At 43.7% G+C, this 17057-nt stretch overlaps 1 protein-coding gene across 1 annotated transcript in view; it reads left to right on the forward strand.

Moving 5' to 3' along the window:
- The first annotated feature begins 5482 nt into the window (after positions 1 to 5482).
- Positions 5483 to 17057, forward strand: part of NTSR1 (neurotensin receptor 1) — a 216735-nt gene continuing 205160 nt past the window's right edge. Inside the window, exon 1 of the mRNA XM_066585862.1 lies at positions 5483 to 6247. Within this exon, the coding sequence (XP_066441959.1) occupies positions 5558 to 6247 (690 nt within the window). The 5' untranslated portion in view covers positions 5483 to 5557. The remainder of the gene's footprint in view (positions 6248 to 17057) is intronic.

Consider the following 17057-nt stretch of genomic DNA (forward strand, 5'->3'; position numbering starts at 1 on the left):
CTCGAACCAGCAATAATATGCTAAGGATATGCAAATTGCCCTATATATCTACTTCAGTCTAATACCACCTGTACGCTGATGACACCCAGCTATACACCTCTGCCCGTGACATCTCTGCACCTTTCCTCCAAAACATCACCAACTGTCTGTCTGCTGTCTCTAACACCATGTCCTCTCTCTACCTAAAACTAAACCTCTCTAAAACTGACCTACTGGTGTCTCCACCCTCCACTAACCGACCTCATCCTGACATCTCCATCTCAGTGTGTGGCACCACCATAACTCCTAGACAGCATGCCCGCTGCCTTGGGGTCATATTTGATTCTGATCTCTCCTTTACCCCCTACATCTAATCTCTGGCCCGAACATGTCAGCTGCACCTCAAGAACATCCCAAGAATCCGCTCTTTTCTCACTGTGGACACGCTAAAAATGCTCACTGTTGCCCTCATCCACTCCCGGCTCGATTATTGCAACTCGTTGCTGATCGGCCTCCCCTGCACCAGACTCTACCCTCTCCAATCCTTCCTGAATGCGGCAGCCAGGCTCATCTTCCTGTCCAGCCGCTACTCGGACGCCTCTGCCCTGTGCCTGTCACTGCACTGGCTGCCCGTTAAATACAGAATTCAATTTAAACTCTCTACCTTCATCCACAAAGCCCTCCACAGCGCAGCGCCCCCCTACATTGCCACCCTCATCTCAATCCATCACCCTGCCCGGGCTCTCCGCTCTGCTAATGAAACCAGACTGAGCGCCCCTTTAATTTGAACTTCTCATTCCCGCCTCCAAGACTTCTCCAGAGCAGCACCGGTCCTCTGGAACGCACTACCAAAGGCTACCCGGGCAATCCAGGACTTGCAGAACTTCAGGCGTGCTCTAAAAGCGCACCTCTTCAGGCAGGCATACCGCATTCCCTACACAAACCCCTCTGTACTCTGCCTGATAACATGCTCCCTGACCTACTGACTGCAATCCCTGCTAGCCGTCATAAACCGCTCCTGCAGTCACACCGTTTCTGCCGTCACACGGCCAAATGTCTGACCATTTTCTGTGTATAACATCCCTCTCTTCCACTTCACCATACCGTGCACATCTCCAGCCCTTTACCTTCTGTATCACCCCATTACTTGTAGTATGTAAGCTCGTTGGAGCCGGACGGTAACCCCTATTGTTTCCATCAGCTGATTACTATATGTAACTGTGGTTCTGTAGGTTTTGTTTTTTTTGTCTTTCTGTATCCCCCCTGTCTATGTAAGCGCCGCGGAATATGTTGGCGCTATACAAATAGTTTATTGTTATTATTGAGTCAGAGCAGTATTTGTAACTTCCTCTTGTACTGACACTAACTAATAGTCCTCTTATAATGACACTAACTGATAGTCTGATCTCAGACGGATAACTTATCCTGAGGCCCTAATAATAGTTCAACCAGAGCGTCAAATAGAGATAGATAAAATAAAATATAGATGGAAAGGTGTAGGGCCTGGGGCTCTGATGGTGAACCACAGGCAGCAATGCCAGGATGGGCTCCTTTAACCCCTTGAGTGGCACGCCCGGAAAAGTTCCGTGACGAGCTCCACTGCCCATAGTGATATACCCCGGAAGATTTCCGGGCTATGTATCACTATGGGAGCTGCAGAGCACAATGCCACACGCTGTGACAGTGTGCTCTGCCTGCACAGACCCACAGAGAACAAAGCAAGGGCTTTGAAAAACCAGCAGAAGATATTGCCGATCTGCCGGCAACCTCCTGCACTGGTTTGTTTACACGTTGCCATAGAGACCATCGGCTTGTCAGAAGCAAGCCGATGGTCTCTGTGGCAGGGAGAGCTGGTTGTTAGCTGTCAGAGGACAGCTAGGTACCAGCTCTTACAGCAGAGATCAGAGAAAACCTCCGATCTCTGCTGTTAACCCTTTACATGCTGCAGTCTATGTGACTGCAGCATGTAAAGGGCTGTCACTGCAGCATGTAAAGGGCTGTCACCATCGGACCCCTGGAATGTGATCAGGGGTCCTGATGGGTCCCTGTGGAAGTCCCCTAAAGGGACAAAAAAAAATAAAAAATTTAAAAAAAATAAAAAAAAAAAAAAGTAAAAAAATTATTAAAAAAATTTAAAAAAAAACACTTGTCTCCCTTTACTTTGTAAAAAATCAAAAATACAATCACACATGTGGTATCCATGTGCGTCGTAATGACCCAGAGAAGGAAGTTAATACATTATTTAACCCCTTAATGACATGGCCCCTTTTTTCTTTTTTCCTCATTTCTTTTTTTCCTCCCCCCCTGTTTAAAAAATCACAACTTGTCCCGCAAAAAACAAGCCCTTATACGGCCATGTCAATGGAAAAATGAAAAAGTTATGGCTCTTGAGACACAACTGCAAAACTAGTTGAAATTCAATAATTAGACCATTTTAAAAAACCTGCCCTGGTGGGCACGACAGGGTGGTAGGAAACCTGCCACTCAAGGGGTTAAAGACTCAATGATGCAGAGGAAAGTTTTGGGAGGGCTGGAGTTTTGCATCCGGGTCCACAAGTCTTTAGCTACACCTCTGGATCCCGGAGATTGCTGTGACAGATGATGTCAAGGGAAATCGGCTGCAGCGTCACGTGTGTGAACTCCTGGCATTATGGCACTCAGGATGTGAATGCCGATGTCAGCAGAACGAGTGGTGGCACTGCCATGGTCACCCGATTTCCTATGACATCAGCTGACACAGCAATCACCGGGGCCGCAGTGGGCTGAGTCCTGGCAGCAGTGGAGGTGTAAGTATATCTCAATTTGTTATTTTACTAAGGCCGCCTTCACATGCGCGCCAAATTCACACAAGATTTGTGCGTTGCGAGACACACAAATATGAACGACCAATCATTTGAATGGGGTCATACACATGAGCGACGTTTTCCTGCATAGCACTGCATGGGGAATTCACATGGTGGGGACCGTAAATATGGGGGCAGGAGTCACAGCCTCATACCGCGCTCGCCCATGTGAAGTTAGCCTGAGGGGGTCCTATTGAAAAGGGGTTTTCCAGGACTTGGACATTTTTTTTTAATTGATAACCTAAACAATAGAAAAAATTGTATAGGTCATCAATAGATTATGCCCATCCGTGTGAGATATGGTTGGCCAACTAACCGCACAACAATTGGATAGAAGTTTCCATGCTGTGATCCATAGGAGCACATCTAAGGAGAGAGGGACACATGTTGGCACCTCGGGCTTTTGTAATTGTTTTCTCTCCTTCACAGTGACAATCTCCTGGTGTCATCCCTGCATTTACTCCATCTGACCTGAGCAGCAGCCAATCTTTCCACAAGTGTGACCTTTCCTCACAGCCCACTGAGGAGCACTCCAGGAATATTGCTGCACTTCTGCTCCAGTGATCATGGAGTTAGAATGGATCACAGGGAAGACAAACAAAACATGTTTAACTTATGTAATGCATAGCCACTATCTATCTATCTATCTATCTATCTATCTATCTATCTATCTATCTCCTATCTATCTATCTATCTATCTATCTATCTATCTATCTATCTATCTATCTATCTATCTATCTATCTCATATCTATCTATCTATCTATCTATCTATCTATCTCTCATATCTATCTCTCATATCTATCTCTCATATCTATCTCTCTATCTATCTATCTATCTATCTATCTATCTATCTATCTCCTATCTATCTATCTATCTATCTATCTATCTATCTCAGGATCATGCATCTATCCTCCTTTTCTATATCTACCCTTTAAAAGACATTTTTCCTTGTTCTATTTATCAATAATAGATATTTTGATATGAAAGAGATAGCTCATATCTAGATAGATATCTATGAAAGATACAGATATAAAGATATGAGCTATGATACAGATAGATAGATATGAGCTATGATACAGATAGATAGATATGAAAGATATAGATAGATATGAGCTATGATATGAATAGATATGAGCTATGAAAGATACAGATAGGAGCAATGAAAGAGGTAGATATGAAAGATACAGAAAGATAAGATAGATGGGAGCTATGAAAAATATAGATAGATAAATATATAGATATGAGCTATGAAAGATACAGACAGATAGATAGAATGAATCATAATTATTAGAGATGAGCGAACGTACTCGTTTCGAGTACTTACGCACCCGAGTACCGCCATTTTCGAGTACTTCAGTACTCAGGTGAAAAGATTCGGGGGGCGCCGGGGGGGCGGGGAGAGGCGTGGCGGTGCGGGGGGTAGCAGCGGGGAACAGGGGGAGCCCTCTCTCTCTCCCTCTCCCCCCCACTCCCCACTGCTACCCCCTGTGCCGCCACGGCGCAACACGAATTTTTTCGCCCGAGTACGGAAGTACTCGGAAATCGCGGTATTCGGGCGAAAAAGGGGCGTGGCCGAGCACGTTCGCTCATCTCTATTAATTATCTATCTCAAAACTACGGTATTGTCTATCTATCTCATATCTACCTGTCTGTCTGTCATCTATATCTATTATCTTTATATCGGTCTTTCTTTTTCTCTCTCTTTCTCATATCTATCTATCATAGATAAAAAGGATGGGTAACAATACATATTAAAGGGTAGATAGAGAGAAGAGGGATAAATGCATGATCGTGAACTAGATATTCAAAAAAGGTAGATGGATGGACAGAAGTGATAGATATGAGATATTTAAGTCTATAGATGTTCTCCTATTTATGCATCTTTCTATGTATCTACCGGTATGTGTGATACAGGTCACTTTCCTTGCCCCGGTAACATTGTATACCTGCTTTGTATTCCAGTCTTTCAGCTGAAGTCCAGATAGTGAATTAGTAACTGAGGGAGAGAGATAGGAAAAGAGTGAGAAGAAGAAGGAGGGAGAGAGAAGAGAGCGAACAGAGAAAAGCACAGGAGAGGAGGAAGACGGCAGAGGAGCGCAGACTAGAGAGGGAAACCGAGCGCAGGAGAAGAGACCGCTTCTAGAGGGAGGGGAGCAGGCGAGGGGGCTGAAGGAGGCAGGCTCTCTAATGGGAAGATTAAGAAGAAGGCTATGGATCCAGGGAGGGACAGAGGAGTGAGCAAGAAGGGAAAGAGTGAGGGTCTCCTCACAACAAGTGCTGCCTGATGTTCTCCACATATGTGGAGGTGGATGAAGACTAGTTTCTCCTGCTTGCTGATGGTCATCCATTATGAAGGTTACCTTGCCTTCTGATGGTCACTACTTGTGAAGGATCCCATGCCTGCTGATGTCATCCCTTGTGAAGATTTCCTGGCTGCTGATGGTCATCGCTTGTGAAGTTTCCCCTGTCTGCTGGTGGTCATCCCTTGTGAAGTTTCCCCTGTCTGCTGGTGGTCATCCCTTGTGAAGATTTCCTGGCTGCTGATGGTCATCGCTTGTGAAGTTTTCCCTGTCTGCTGGTGGTCATTCCTTGTGAAGTTTCCTCTGTCTGCTGGTGGTCATCCCTTGTGAAGGTTCCACCCCAGAGTCATCTGGGTCTTCTTTCTACACTTAACTAATCCAAGAGCAGTTGAGTTGAACTCCAGCTGAAGCCCTTGCTCCATCCGGACATCAACATGCACTTTAACACAACTCTCCAGGCTCCTCTGGCAGATGAGGTGCAGTCTGTTCAGGCTCAGGACTCTCTGGTGCCCACCACCTTGGTCATGAACATCTCAAATGTCAGCACCCAACATATCATGTCTGAAGGTAACCTAGATGTCAACACAGACATCTACTCCAAGATCCTGGTGACCATCATATACCTCTTCCTTTTTGTAGTTGGCTGCACTGGCAATACTATCACTGCTTACACCCTGGTGAGGAAGAAGTCCCTGCAGAACCTGCAGAGCACTGTCCACTACCATCTGGCCAGTCTGGCACTCTCCGACCTTCTCATACTTCTCCTTAGCATGCCTATTGAACTGTACAACTTCATCTGGGTGCACCATCCCTGGGCATTTGGCAACGCAATGTGTAAGGGCTACTACTTCCTAAGAGATGCCTGCACCTATGCCACTGCCCTCAACATTGCCAGCCTCAGTGTGGAGAGGTACATGGCCATGTGCCACCCCTTTAAAGCCAAAAGTATCATGTCCAGGAGTCGGACTAAAAAGCTGATTACTTTCATCTGGCTGGCATCTTTTCTGCTGGCCTCCCCCATGATATTTACCATGGGGGAAATCTATGCATTAGGGGTAGAGCAGCCCGACAACCTTGTCTGCACCAGGATTGTGGAGATGTCTTCATTCAAGACTGTCATTCAGGTGAGTGTAGAGGTCTTCTCCTCTAGATAGGGACCCCTGAACTGTTGTCTGGACAGACTACTCATGTTTACAATAACCTCCTATTGCACAATGTCCTATGGTATGTGTTTCAGCAAACGTCTGCCTAAAAGATGATTATTAGTAGTAAAAAACAAATCTGATATATTCCATCTACCTATCTGTGTTACATCAACATATATATCTCATATCTGTTCTCATATTATCTGTTTTTCTCATATCTATTGCATTATCTAGCTGTCTCACTATCTATCTCATAAACTATCGCATTATGGACCTCTTTATCTATCTCATGTATATGTATCACATTATCTATTTATCTCATATCTATCGCATTATCTATCTATTTCAAATAGATAGATGATATCTAATTTTTTTTAAAGATTTTTAACTTTACATTAGATAGATACACAGAACCAAATAAAGATGATCATTGCCAAAGCAAGTGGAAAATAGTGATGGAGGTATAGGGGTGAGGGATTGGGGCTGAGTATTTGGGAGATAGGGACACACCTGGAGTCGATGCATAGAAGTCTATGGCATATCTCGCTCCTCTCAGTCTATGGCAGGCCTTAATCAATCTATCCTATCCTATCTATCTATCTATCTATCTATCTCTCATATCTATCTATCTATCTATCTATCTATCTATCTATCTATCTTCTATCTATCTCATATCTATCTATCTCATATCTATCTATCTCATATCCATCTATCTATCTCATATCTATCTATCTTCCATCTATCTATCATCTATTTATCTATGTATCTCTCTATCTATCTATCCATCTATCTATCTATCTATCTATCTATCTATCTATCTATCTATCTATCTATCTATCTATCTATCTATCTCCCATCTGTCTATCATCTATTTATCTCTCTATCTATCTCATATCTATCTCATATCTATCTCATATCTATCTCATATCTATCTCATATCTCATATCTATCTATCTATCTATTTATCTATCTCATCTATCTCATATCTATCTCTCTATCTATCTCATATCTATCTATCTCATATCTATCTGTCTATCTCATATCTATCTATCTATCTCATATCTATCTATCTATCTATCTATCTATCTATCTATCTATTTATCTATCTATCTCATATCTATCTATCTCATATCTATCTATCTATCTATCTATCTATCTTTTTGTACCAAAAGGTTCACAGAATGATAAAAAAAAAACTTGCAAGTTCAAATAGGAATTTTTCATTTTTATTAACCCCCCCCCCCCCCCAATGGTGAGTCTAGTCTTAATGCATGACTGTATATATTAGAATCATCATCTATGATGGAGGTCCTTATACTTGTGGCCCCACAGCGCTCTTGGACAGTGTATAAAAGCCAATGGAGCCCTTCTAGCTTTGAGGTAGTTCTGAGGGTCAGTGATGTTCCAAAGTATGTGTATTTTTACTGGTGGAGTTATGAACCCATTGAAATCTGTCCACAGATCCTTAAAGGCTCTAATGAGTTTGATTTTGTCTCTACATGAACCCTCTGCAGAATATGTTGGCGCTATATAAATATTATTACTCCTAGCCCTTCACCTATGGCATTGGTTTGAAACCAACAGCTCTCCAGCTTTTGCAAAACTTCAACTCTTGGCGTGCCGGAAAGCCAGAGCTTGGAGATCTTTGAAATGTTCGCTCTGTCAGCTTGATACAATCGCCTAAACAGTCCCAAACGGCTAATTAAAGATTCTGTTGGACGCTTGCCCTTTCATTTCCATCAGATTAATCGCATTCCTCTTGCGGCAGCGTCGTCTCTGACTGCAGCACACTGAATACAGCAGATTGGCGCTCCGTACGTTGTGACTTATTGATCGCCTCTGTTGTCATTATCGGGTACATGATATACACCTATAGTCCTTCTACACTGTGGATGGAAATTGTTGCAACAAATTCTGCTTTTCCTGCCTACTCAAAACGAGGGAAATCTGGCAAAATGTTTCCCTGCAGATACTTTGTATCAGCTGCACAAGATCAAAGGAATGCTACAAAATATACAAAATCGAGCTATTATAGTAAGATTTTGCAATCAGAATGACATATTGTGCAACTTTTTAGACTACTTTTGATACTGCGATCTAGACCAGATATTCCTCAGTTCTTTATACCACATAATGGCATGCATGCATTATGGGGCCAGTGGAATCTAATAGGTAAAGGTATAGATGGAAGTTCCAAGCTAGTAACAATGCAACTGATGCCAAAAAGATCTGATGTGCATAAGCCTGTCCCATTGTCCCCTGTTATATGCCATAAGGGAAAACAAGGTTCTGAATGTTGGCTTTTACCATATTTCATTATGGTGATAAGCAGCGCCTAGTGTGTTTGGCAGCTACTTATCTCCATATCTAGTAACAAACATGACTGCAGATTACTTCTAGTTAGCAGTGTCCTGCTGCTGGGAGTGTCTAGGAATAGCCAAAGGACACTATATGGTGAAGGCCCCTGGCATTTACCTCCTTCACCTTCTTTATAATCATTCGGTGGAATCCTATAGGCGCCCCAGAGACACTTTTCTCCTTATGTCACCGCATACATGGTGCGTATGCTGTGGGATAGATAGTTAGATAAGATGTACTGAATTGCGGTATTGTCCGTCGACCTTGGTGCGTCGTCTTCTTTCTTCTTATCTCTTTCTGACACTTTATTTGTGATTCTATAACTAGTTTTATTCCCCATGGTAACACCTCACAGAGTCAGGATGTCATTGCGTTACCATGTCAGCTACCACTATATATGACAAAGAGTTCCAAGTCACACACCTACATCCTCCTCCAACAGGTTAATCTGTATATCTGTAGAGAGTCTAATAATATCACAGGGATTAATAGAACGCTAATATAAAAGTGATTACTATAGCTCTGTATATGGCAGAGAAGAGACCACTGAGGTGTGTATATCTGTGTACATGGAGGAGAAGAGACCCCTGAGGTGTGTATATCTGTGTACATGGAGGAGAAGAGACCCCTGAGGTGTGTATATCTGTGTACATGGAGGAGAAGAGACCCCTGAGGTGTGTATATCTGTGTACATGGAGGAGAAGAGACCCCTGAGGTGTGTATATCTGTGTACATGGAGGAGAAGAGACCCCTGAGGTGTGTATATCTGTGTACATGGAGGAGAAGAAACTCCTGAGGTGTGTATATCAGTGTACATGGAGGAAAAGAGACTCCTGAGGTGTGTATATCTGTGTACATGGAGGAGAAGAGACCCCTGAGGTGCATATATCTGTGTATATGGAGGAAAAGGGACTCCTGAGGTGCATATATCTGTGTACATGGAGGAGAAGAGACCCCTGAGGTGTGTATATATGTGTACATGGAGGAAAAGAGACCCCTGAGGTGTGTATATCTCTGTATATGGCAGAGAGAAGACCCATGAGTTGTGTATATCTGTGTACGTGGAGGAGAAGAGACCCCTGAGGTGTGTATATCTGTGTACATGGAGGAGAAGAGACTCCTGAGGTGTGTATATCTGTGTATATGGAGGAGCAGAGACCCCTGCGGTGTGTATATCTGTGTATATGGAGGAGAAGAGACCCCTGAGGTGTGTATATCTGTGTACATGGAGGAGAAGAGACTCCTGAGGTGTGTATATCTGTGTACATGGAGGAGAAGAGACTCCTGAGGTGCATATATCTGTGTACATGGAGGAGAAGAGACTCCTGAGGTGCATATATCTGTGTACATGGAGGAGAAGAGACCCCTGAGGTGTGTATATCTGTGTACATGGAGGAGAAGAGACTCCTGAGGTGTGTATATCTGTGTACATGGAGGAGAAGAGACTCCTGAGGTGCATATATCTGTGTACATGGAGGAGAAGAGACTCCTGAGGTGCATATATCTGTGTACATGGAGGAGAAGAGACCCCTGAAGTGTGTATATATGTGTATATGGAGGAAAAGAGACCCCTGAGGTGTGTATATCTCTGTATATGGCAGAGAGAAGACCCATGAGGTGTGTATATCTGTGTACGTGGAGGAGAAGAGACCCCTGAGGTGCATATATCTGTGTACATGGAGGAGAAGAGACCCCTGAGGTGTGTATATCTCTGTATATGGAGGAGAAAAGACCCCTGAGGTGTGTATATCTCTGTATATGGAGGAGAAGAGACCCCTGAGGTGTGTATATCTGTGTACATGGAGGAGAAGAGACTCCTGAGGTGTGTATATCTGTGAATATGGAGGAGAAGAGACCCCTGAGGTGTGTATATGGAGGAGAAGAGACCCCTGAGGTGTGTATATCTGTGTACATGGAGGAGAAGAGACTCCTGAGGTGTGTATATCTGTGTACATGGAGGAGAAGAGACTCCTGAGGTGCATATATCTGTGTACATGGAGAAGAGACTCCTGAGTTGCATATATCTGTGTACATGGAGGAGAAGAGACCCCTGAGGTGCATATATCTGTGTACATGGAGGAAAAGGGACTTCTGAGGTGCATATATCTGTGTACATGGAGGAGAAGAGACCCCTGAGGTGTGTATATATGTGTACATGGAGGAAAAGAGACCCCTGAGGTGTGTATATCTCTGTATATGGCAGAGAGAAGACCCATGAGGTGTGTATATCTGTGTACGTGGAGGAGAAGAGACCCCTGAGGTGTGTATATCTGTGTACATGGAGGAGAAGAGACCCCTGAGGTGCATATATCTGTGTACATGGAGGAGAAGAGACCCCTGAGGTGTGTATATATATGTACATAGAGGAGAAGAGACCCCTGAGGTGTGTATATTTCTGTATATGGCAGAGAGAAGACCCCTTAGGTGTGTATATCTGTGTACGTGGAGGAGAAGAGACCCCTGAGGTGTGTATATCTGTGTACATGGAGAAGAGACGAGACCCCTGAGATATGTATATCTGTGTACGGGGAGGAGAAGAGACCCCTGAGGTGTGTATATTTGTGTACGTGGAGGAGAAGAGACTCCTGAGGTGTGTATATCTGTGTACGTGAAGGAGAAGAGACCCCTGAGGTGCATATATCTGTGTACATGGAGGAAAAGGGAGTCCTGAGGTGCATATATCTGTGTACATGGAGGAGAAGAGACCCCTGAGGTGTGTATATCTCTGTATATGGAAGAGAAGAGACCCCTGAGGTGTGTATATCTGTGTACGTGGAGGAGAAGAGACCCCTGAGGTGTGTATATCTGTGTACATGGAAGAGAAGAGACCCCTGAGGTGCATATATCTGTGTACATGGAGGAGAAGAGACCCCTGAGGTGTGTATATATATGTACATAGAGGAGAAGAGACCCCTGAGGTGTGTATATTTCTGTATATGGCAGAGAGAAGACCCCTTAGGTGTGTATATCTGTGTACGTGGAGGAGAAGAGACCCCAGAGGTGTGTATATCTGTGTACATGGAGAAGAGACGAGACCCCTGAGGTATGTATATCTGTGTACGGGGAGGAGAAGAGACCCCTGAGGTGTGTATATATGTGTACGTGGAGGAGAAGAGACTCCTGAGGTGTGTATATCTGTGTACGTGAAGGAGAAGAGACCCCTGAGGTGCATATTTCTGTGTACATGGAGGAAAAGGGAGTCCTGAGGTGCATATATCTGTGTACATGGAGGAGAAGAGACCCCTGAGCTGTGTATATATGTGTACATGGAGGAAAAGAGACCACTGAGGTGTGTATATCTCTGTATATGGCAGAGAGAAGACCCATGAGTTGTGTATATCTGTGTACGTGGAGGAGAAGAGACCCCTGAGGTGTGTATATCTGTGTACATGGAGAAGAAGAGACCCCTGAGGTGCATATATCTGTGTACATGGAGGAGAAGAGACCCCTGAGGTGTGTATATATGTGTACATGGAGGTAAAGAGACCCCTGAGGTGCATATATCTGTGTATATGGAGGAGAAGAGACCCCTGAGGTATATATATATGTGTACATGGAGGAGAGACCCCTGAGGTGTGTATATATGTGTACATGGAGGAAAAGAGACCCCTGAGGTGTGTATATCTCTGTATATGGCAGAGAGATGACCCATGAGGTGTGTATATCTGTGTACGTGGAGGAGAAGAGACCCCTGAGGTGTGTATATCTGTGTACATGGAGAAGAGACCCCTGAAGTGTGTATATCTGTGTACATGGAGAAGAGACCCCTGAAGTGTGTATATCTGTGTACATGGAGAAGAGACCCCTGAAGTGTGTATATCTGTGTATATGGAGGAGAAGAGACCCCTGAGGTGTGTATATCTCTGTATATGGAGAAGAGACCCCTGAGGTGTGTATATCTCTGTACGTGGAGGAGAACAGACCCCTGAGGTGTGTATATCTGTGTTTATTGAGAAGAGACCCCTGAGGTGTGTATATCTATGTACAAAGAGGATAAGAGACCCCTGAGGTGTGTATAGCTGTGTACAAGGAGGAGAAGAGACCCCTGGGTGTGTATATCTCTGAACATGGAGGAGAAGAGACCCCAGAGGTGTGTATATCTGTGTACATGGAGAAGAGAAGAGACCCCAGAGGTGTGTATATCTGTGTACATGGAGAAGAGAAGAGACACCTGATGTGTGTGTATCTGTGTACATAGAAGAGAAGAGACCCCTAAGGTATGTATATCTCTATACATCGAGAAGAGACCCCTGAGGTGTGTATATCTGTATATATGGAGGAGAAGAGATCCCTGAGGTGTGTATATATCTGTTTTTGGAGGAGAGACCCTGAGGTGTGTATATCTGTGTACATGGAGGAGAAGAGACCCCTGAGGTGTGTATATCTTTGTATATGGAGGGGAAGAGACCCCTGAGGTGTGTATATCTCTGTATATGGAGGAGAAGAGACCCCCTGAGGTGTGTATATCTCTGTATATGGAGGAGAAGAGACCCCTGAGGTGTGTATATCTGTGTATATGGAGGAGAAGAGACCCCTGAGGTGTATTTATCTCTGTATATGGAGGAGAAGATACCCGTGAGGTGTGTATATTTCTGTACATGGAGGAGAAGAGACCCCTGAAGTGTGTATATCTTTGTATATGGAGGAGAAGAGATCCCTGAATTGTGTATATCTCTGTATATGGAAGAGAAGACGCCCTTGAGGTGTGCATATCTGTGTACATGAAGGAGAAGAGACCCCTGAGGTGTATTTATCTCTGTATATGGAGGAGGAGAGACCCCTGAGGTGTGTATATCTGTGTACATGGAGAAGAGAAGAGACCCCTTATGTGTGTATATCTGTGTACATAGAAGAGAAGAGACCCCTGACGTATGTATATATGTGTATATGGGGAAGAAGAGACAAATGAGGTGTGCATATCTGTGTACATGGATGAGAAGGGACCCCTGAGGTGTGTATATCTGCGTATATGGCAGAGAAGAGACTCCTGAAGTTTGTATATCTCTGTATATGGAGGAGAAGAGACCCCTGAGGTGTGTATATCTCTGTATATGGAGGAGAAGAGACCCCTGAGGTGTGTATATCTGTGTATATGCAGAAGAAGAGACCCCTGAGGTGTGTATATCTCTGTAGATGGAGGAGAGACCCCTGAGGTGTGTATATCTCTGTTTTTGGAGGAGAGACCCCTGAGGTGTGTATATCTCTGTACATGGAGGGGAAGAGACCCCTGAGGTGTGTATATCTGTGTATATGAAGGAGAAGAGACTCACGAGGTGTGTATATCTGTGTTCATAGAAGAGAAGAGACCCCTGAGGTGCGTATATCTGTGTACATGGAGAAGAGACCCCTGAGGTGTGTATATCTGTGTACATGGAGAAGAGACCCCTGAGGTGCATATATCTGTGTACATGGAGGAGAAGAGACCCCTGAGGTGTGTATATCTGTGTACATGGAGGAGAGACCCCTGAGGTGTGTATATCTCTGTACATGGAGAAGAGACCCCTGAGGTGTGTATATCTGTGTACATGGAGGAGAGACCCCTGAGGTGTGTATATCTGTGTACATGGAGGAGAGACCCCTGAGGTGTGCATATCTGTGTACATGGAAATGGGACTTGTCTCCTACCATTCACGGCGCTCGCCATTTCTCTTGAATAATCAGTTATGCTGCTCACTTCCTTGCCTGTCTGCCTCCTGGGATGTAGCGAGTGGGCAGTGGTTACTCATCCATCATAAGTAATTGATACACATACAATAAGGGAGCTTGTTTAGGGAACAGAAAGTGTATTAAACTATTCTTTTCGATTAAATAGGGTTGAGTAACTGGAGCTGTCTTCTTCTGGACGCCTTACAATTGTTCTTGGCAACTTACAAGTTGAGGAATGAATTTTTCAAGGACTTTCGTAGCGGCAGATAATGCAGCTGCTATAGGGCCCTTGGAGAGAGGGGCTCCAGCACTGGTTGGTCCCATGCCATTTGCTATAGAGCAATTGTATAGTCCTCTCTACAGCAGAGGAACAACATTGCTAAAGAACAAGGGGTGGAGAATTGGGCTAAGGGTCATGAAATGATGTGGAGAAAGAACAAACTCCAGTCCCTTCATTCTTGTGTAGCAAAACCTGGCACCGTAAGAGTGGCCATCATCCGATAACTACGCTTATTCCATGACGGGGTAATAGCGGTTGACATCCGATAACCATTCTCATTCCATGATGGGGAAACAATGGCTTTGTTATTGACTACCAACTGTGTTTTGATCTTCAGCTCAGGGATAAGGACACCCTAATATGCCCCCTCATCAGGTGTACATCGGTTCTCAAAAGAGACTTGAGATTTTAGATTGATGTTGGTAGATCCTATCATTTTCTGCTGGGTATATAGACGATTTATTTTATGATAGACTCCTACAGTATCTTCATGAATTGGTCAATTTCTTCCTCCATGTATACCTGATAGGAGTTGTAATCATTTTCTATATAGTCAGCTTCACCTTGTGAGTTCGCTCTATCTGTATGTGGCATGATAAACCGCAATACCCATAATTATAATGGCAGGGCATACACTTGCGGATCGTCAGCGGCTCCTCTATAAATAGCGGTATGCATAAATAAATCTATAGACATTCAAAGGTTCTATCTTTATGCATTAGCTGGCAGTAATCTCATCTTCACAGCTGTGGTGGCTTTGGGGAGCGGGCGCACATTATGTTTTTGTTTTTGAGATGTAGCGTAGATCTAAGTCATAATCCTCTATTTGTCGCAGCAGGGGAAAGAGACGGGAGCAGAAGAGGCAGTGAAATGTGTCTGGTACAGAGACTGCTGCAGGACACAAGGCAATAGCTGGCCATCGAAAAGGGTTGGGCAGGATGAGAAAACAGCGCCACACTTGTCCATAGGTTGTATCTGCTATTGCAGCTCAGCTTCACTGGAGCTAAGTTGCAATACCACACACAACCTGTGTACAGGTGTGGCACCTTTTTTGGAACAAAGAAGGACCAACATTGTGTTCTGATCGATATGTTAATATATCTTTATAGCTGCAATTTTCTGATATATGATAACACTGGAGATGGCATAATTTATAAAGTTTTACTTGCAGTACCACTCCGGACCACATGGTGCGCTGTTAAGAACAGAGACACTCATAAGCTGCTTTCTTTCGCAAATAGTGCAACAGCTGTCCATGGGTTGAGTCTGGTATTGCAGCTCAGCTTCAGTGGAGCTAAGCTGCAGTACCACATACAACCTTTGTACAGGTGTGACGCTGTTTGGAGAACAAAGCAGCCATGTTTGTTTTACCAGTCCTAAACAACTGCCTTAAGTTGAGTATGATTTAACACTGTTTTACTCCTCATACAAAAAAAGCAGGACATTGTGGTGCACTTCTCACATGTTAGCTGACCCCAACGGCTGATGCCATATTCACAGCTTCTGTGCCACCCTTGTACCATAAATGTATGGCGTATCAGGAGAAGGCATTAAATAGACTGCATTAAATTAGAAAAGCCTGTCTGCTTTCTTTCAAAAGCAGCGCCATACCTGTCTATAGGCAGTGCCTGGTATTGCAGTTGACCCCAATTCAATTGAATGCAATGCCAGATGTGGCCATGAGCAAGAGTGGTGCTGTTTTCCAAAGAAGTTGTCAAGAAAACTTCCACACTCATTCCCACTGGCATGAACAATAATATTTCTCATATTTCAGCCTTTGTTTGGGATGACCAGGGACCACATAGATGGCACAGGTGTGGTTGGTACCTTGTACAACAAGCAAATTAAAACCATCTCGTACTAAGTTCCAACATTTTCCTCAAAATTCCAAAAGCTTCCTACTTAAAACATTACTGCCACACAATGCCTGAATATCATGTAGTGCTTATATAATGCAGTCATATATTGGCCACACGATTCTGCCATGTAATGTGCAAATAAAACTACCATTCAGTGTCCAAAGAATACCACCACACAGTACCAAAAACTGCCATTCCGTGTTCAGATAACATAGCTAAACAATGTATAAATAATACCTCCATACAGTATCCAATGAACACTGCCATATAATGTCAATATAATACTGCTATATATTGTCCACATAATACTGCCATGTAATGGCCAAATAAAATGGCCATAATACAGCTGTACAATGTATGAATAATACCTCCATACAGTATAGTACAGTACCACATAATGCTCTGCCAAATCTTTCCTATGTGATACTGCCATGTAACTCCAAAATAAAACATATATTTGTTGTTCAAATAATAAGGCTGTAGAACATATAAATAATACCTCCATACAGTATAGAAATAACAGTACCACATACTGCCCATATAACACTGCTATATATTGCATATGTGACTGCCATGCAATGCCCATTAAAATTATCATTCAGCATCGAAATAATACAGCTGTATAATGTATAAATAATAGCTTCAT

This window comes from Eleutherodactylus coqui, chromosome 13 (assembly GCF_035609145.1).
Source record: "Eleutherodactylus coqui strain aEleCoq1 chromosome 13, aEleCoq1.hap1, whole genome shotgun sequence".
NCBI classification, from domain to species: Eukaryota; Metazoa; Chordata; class Amphibia; order Anura; family Eleutherodactylidae; genus Eleutherodactylus; species Eleutherodactylus coqui.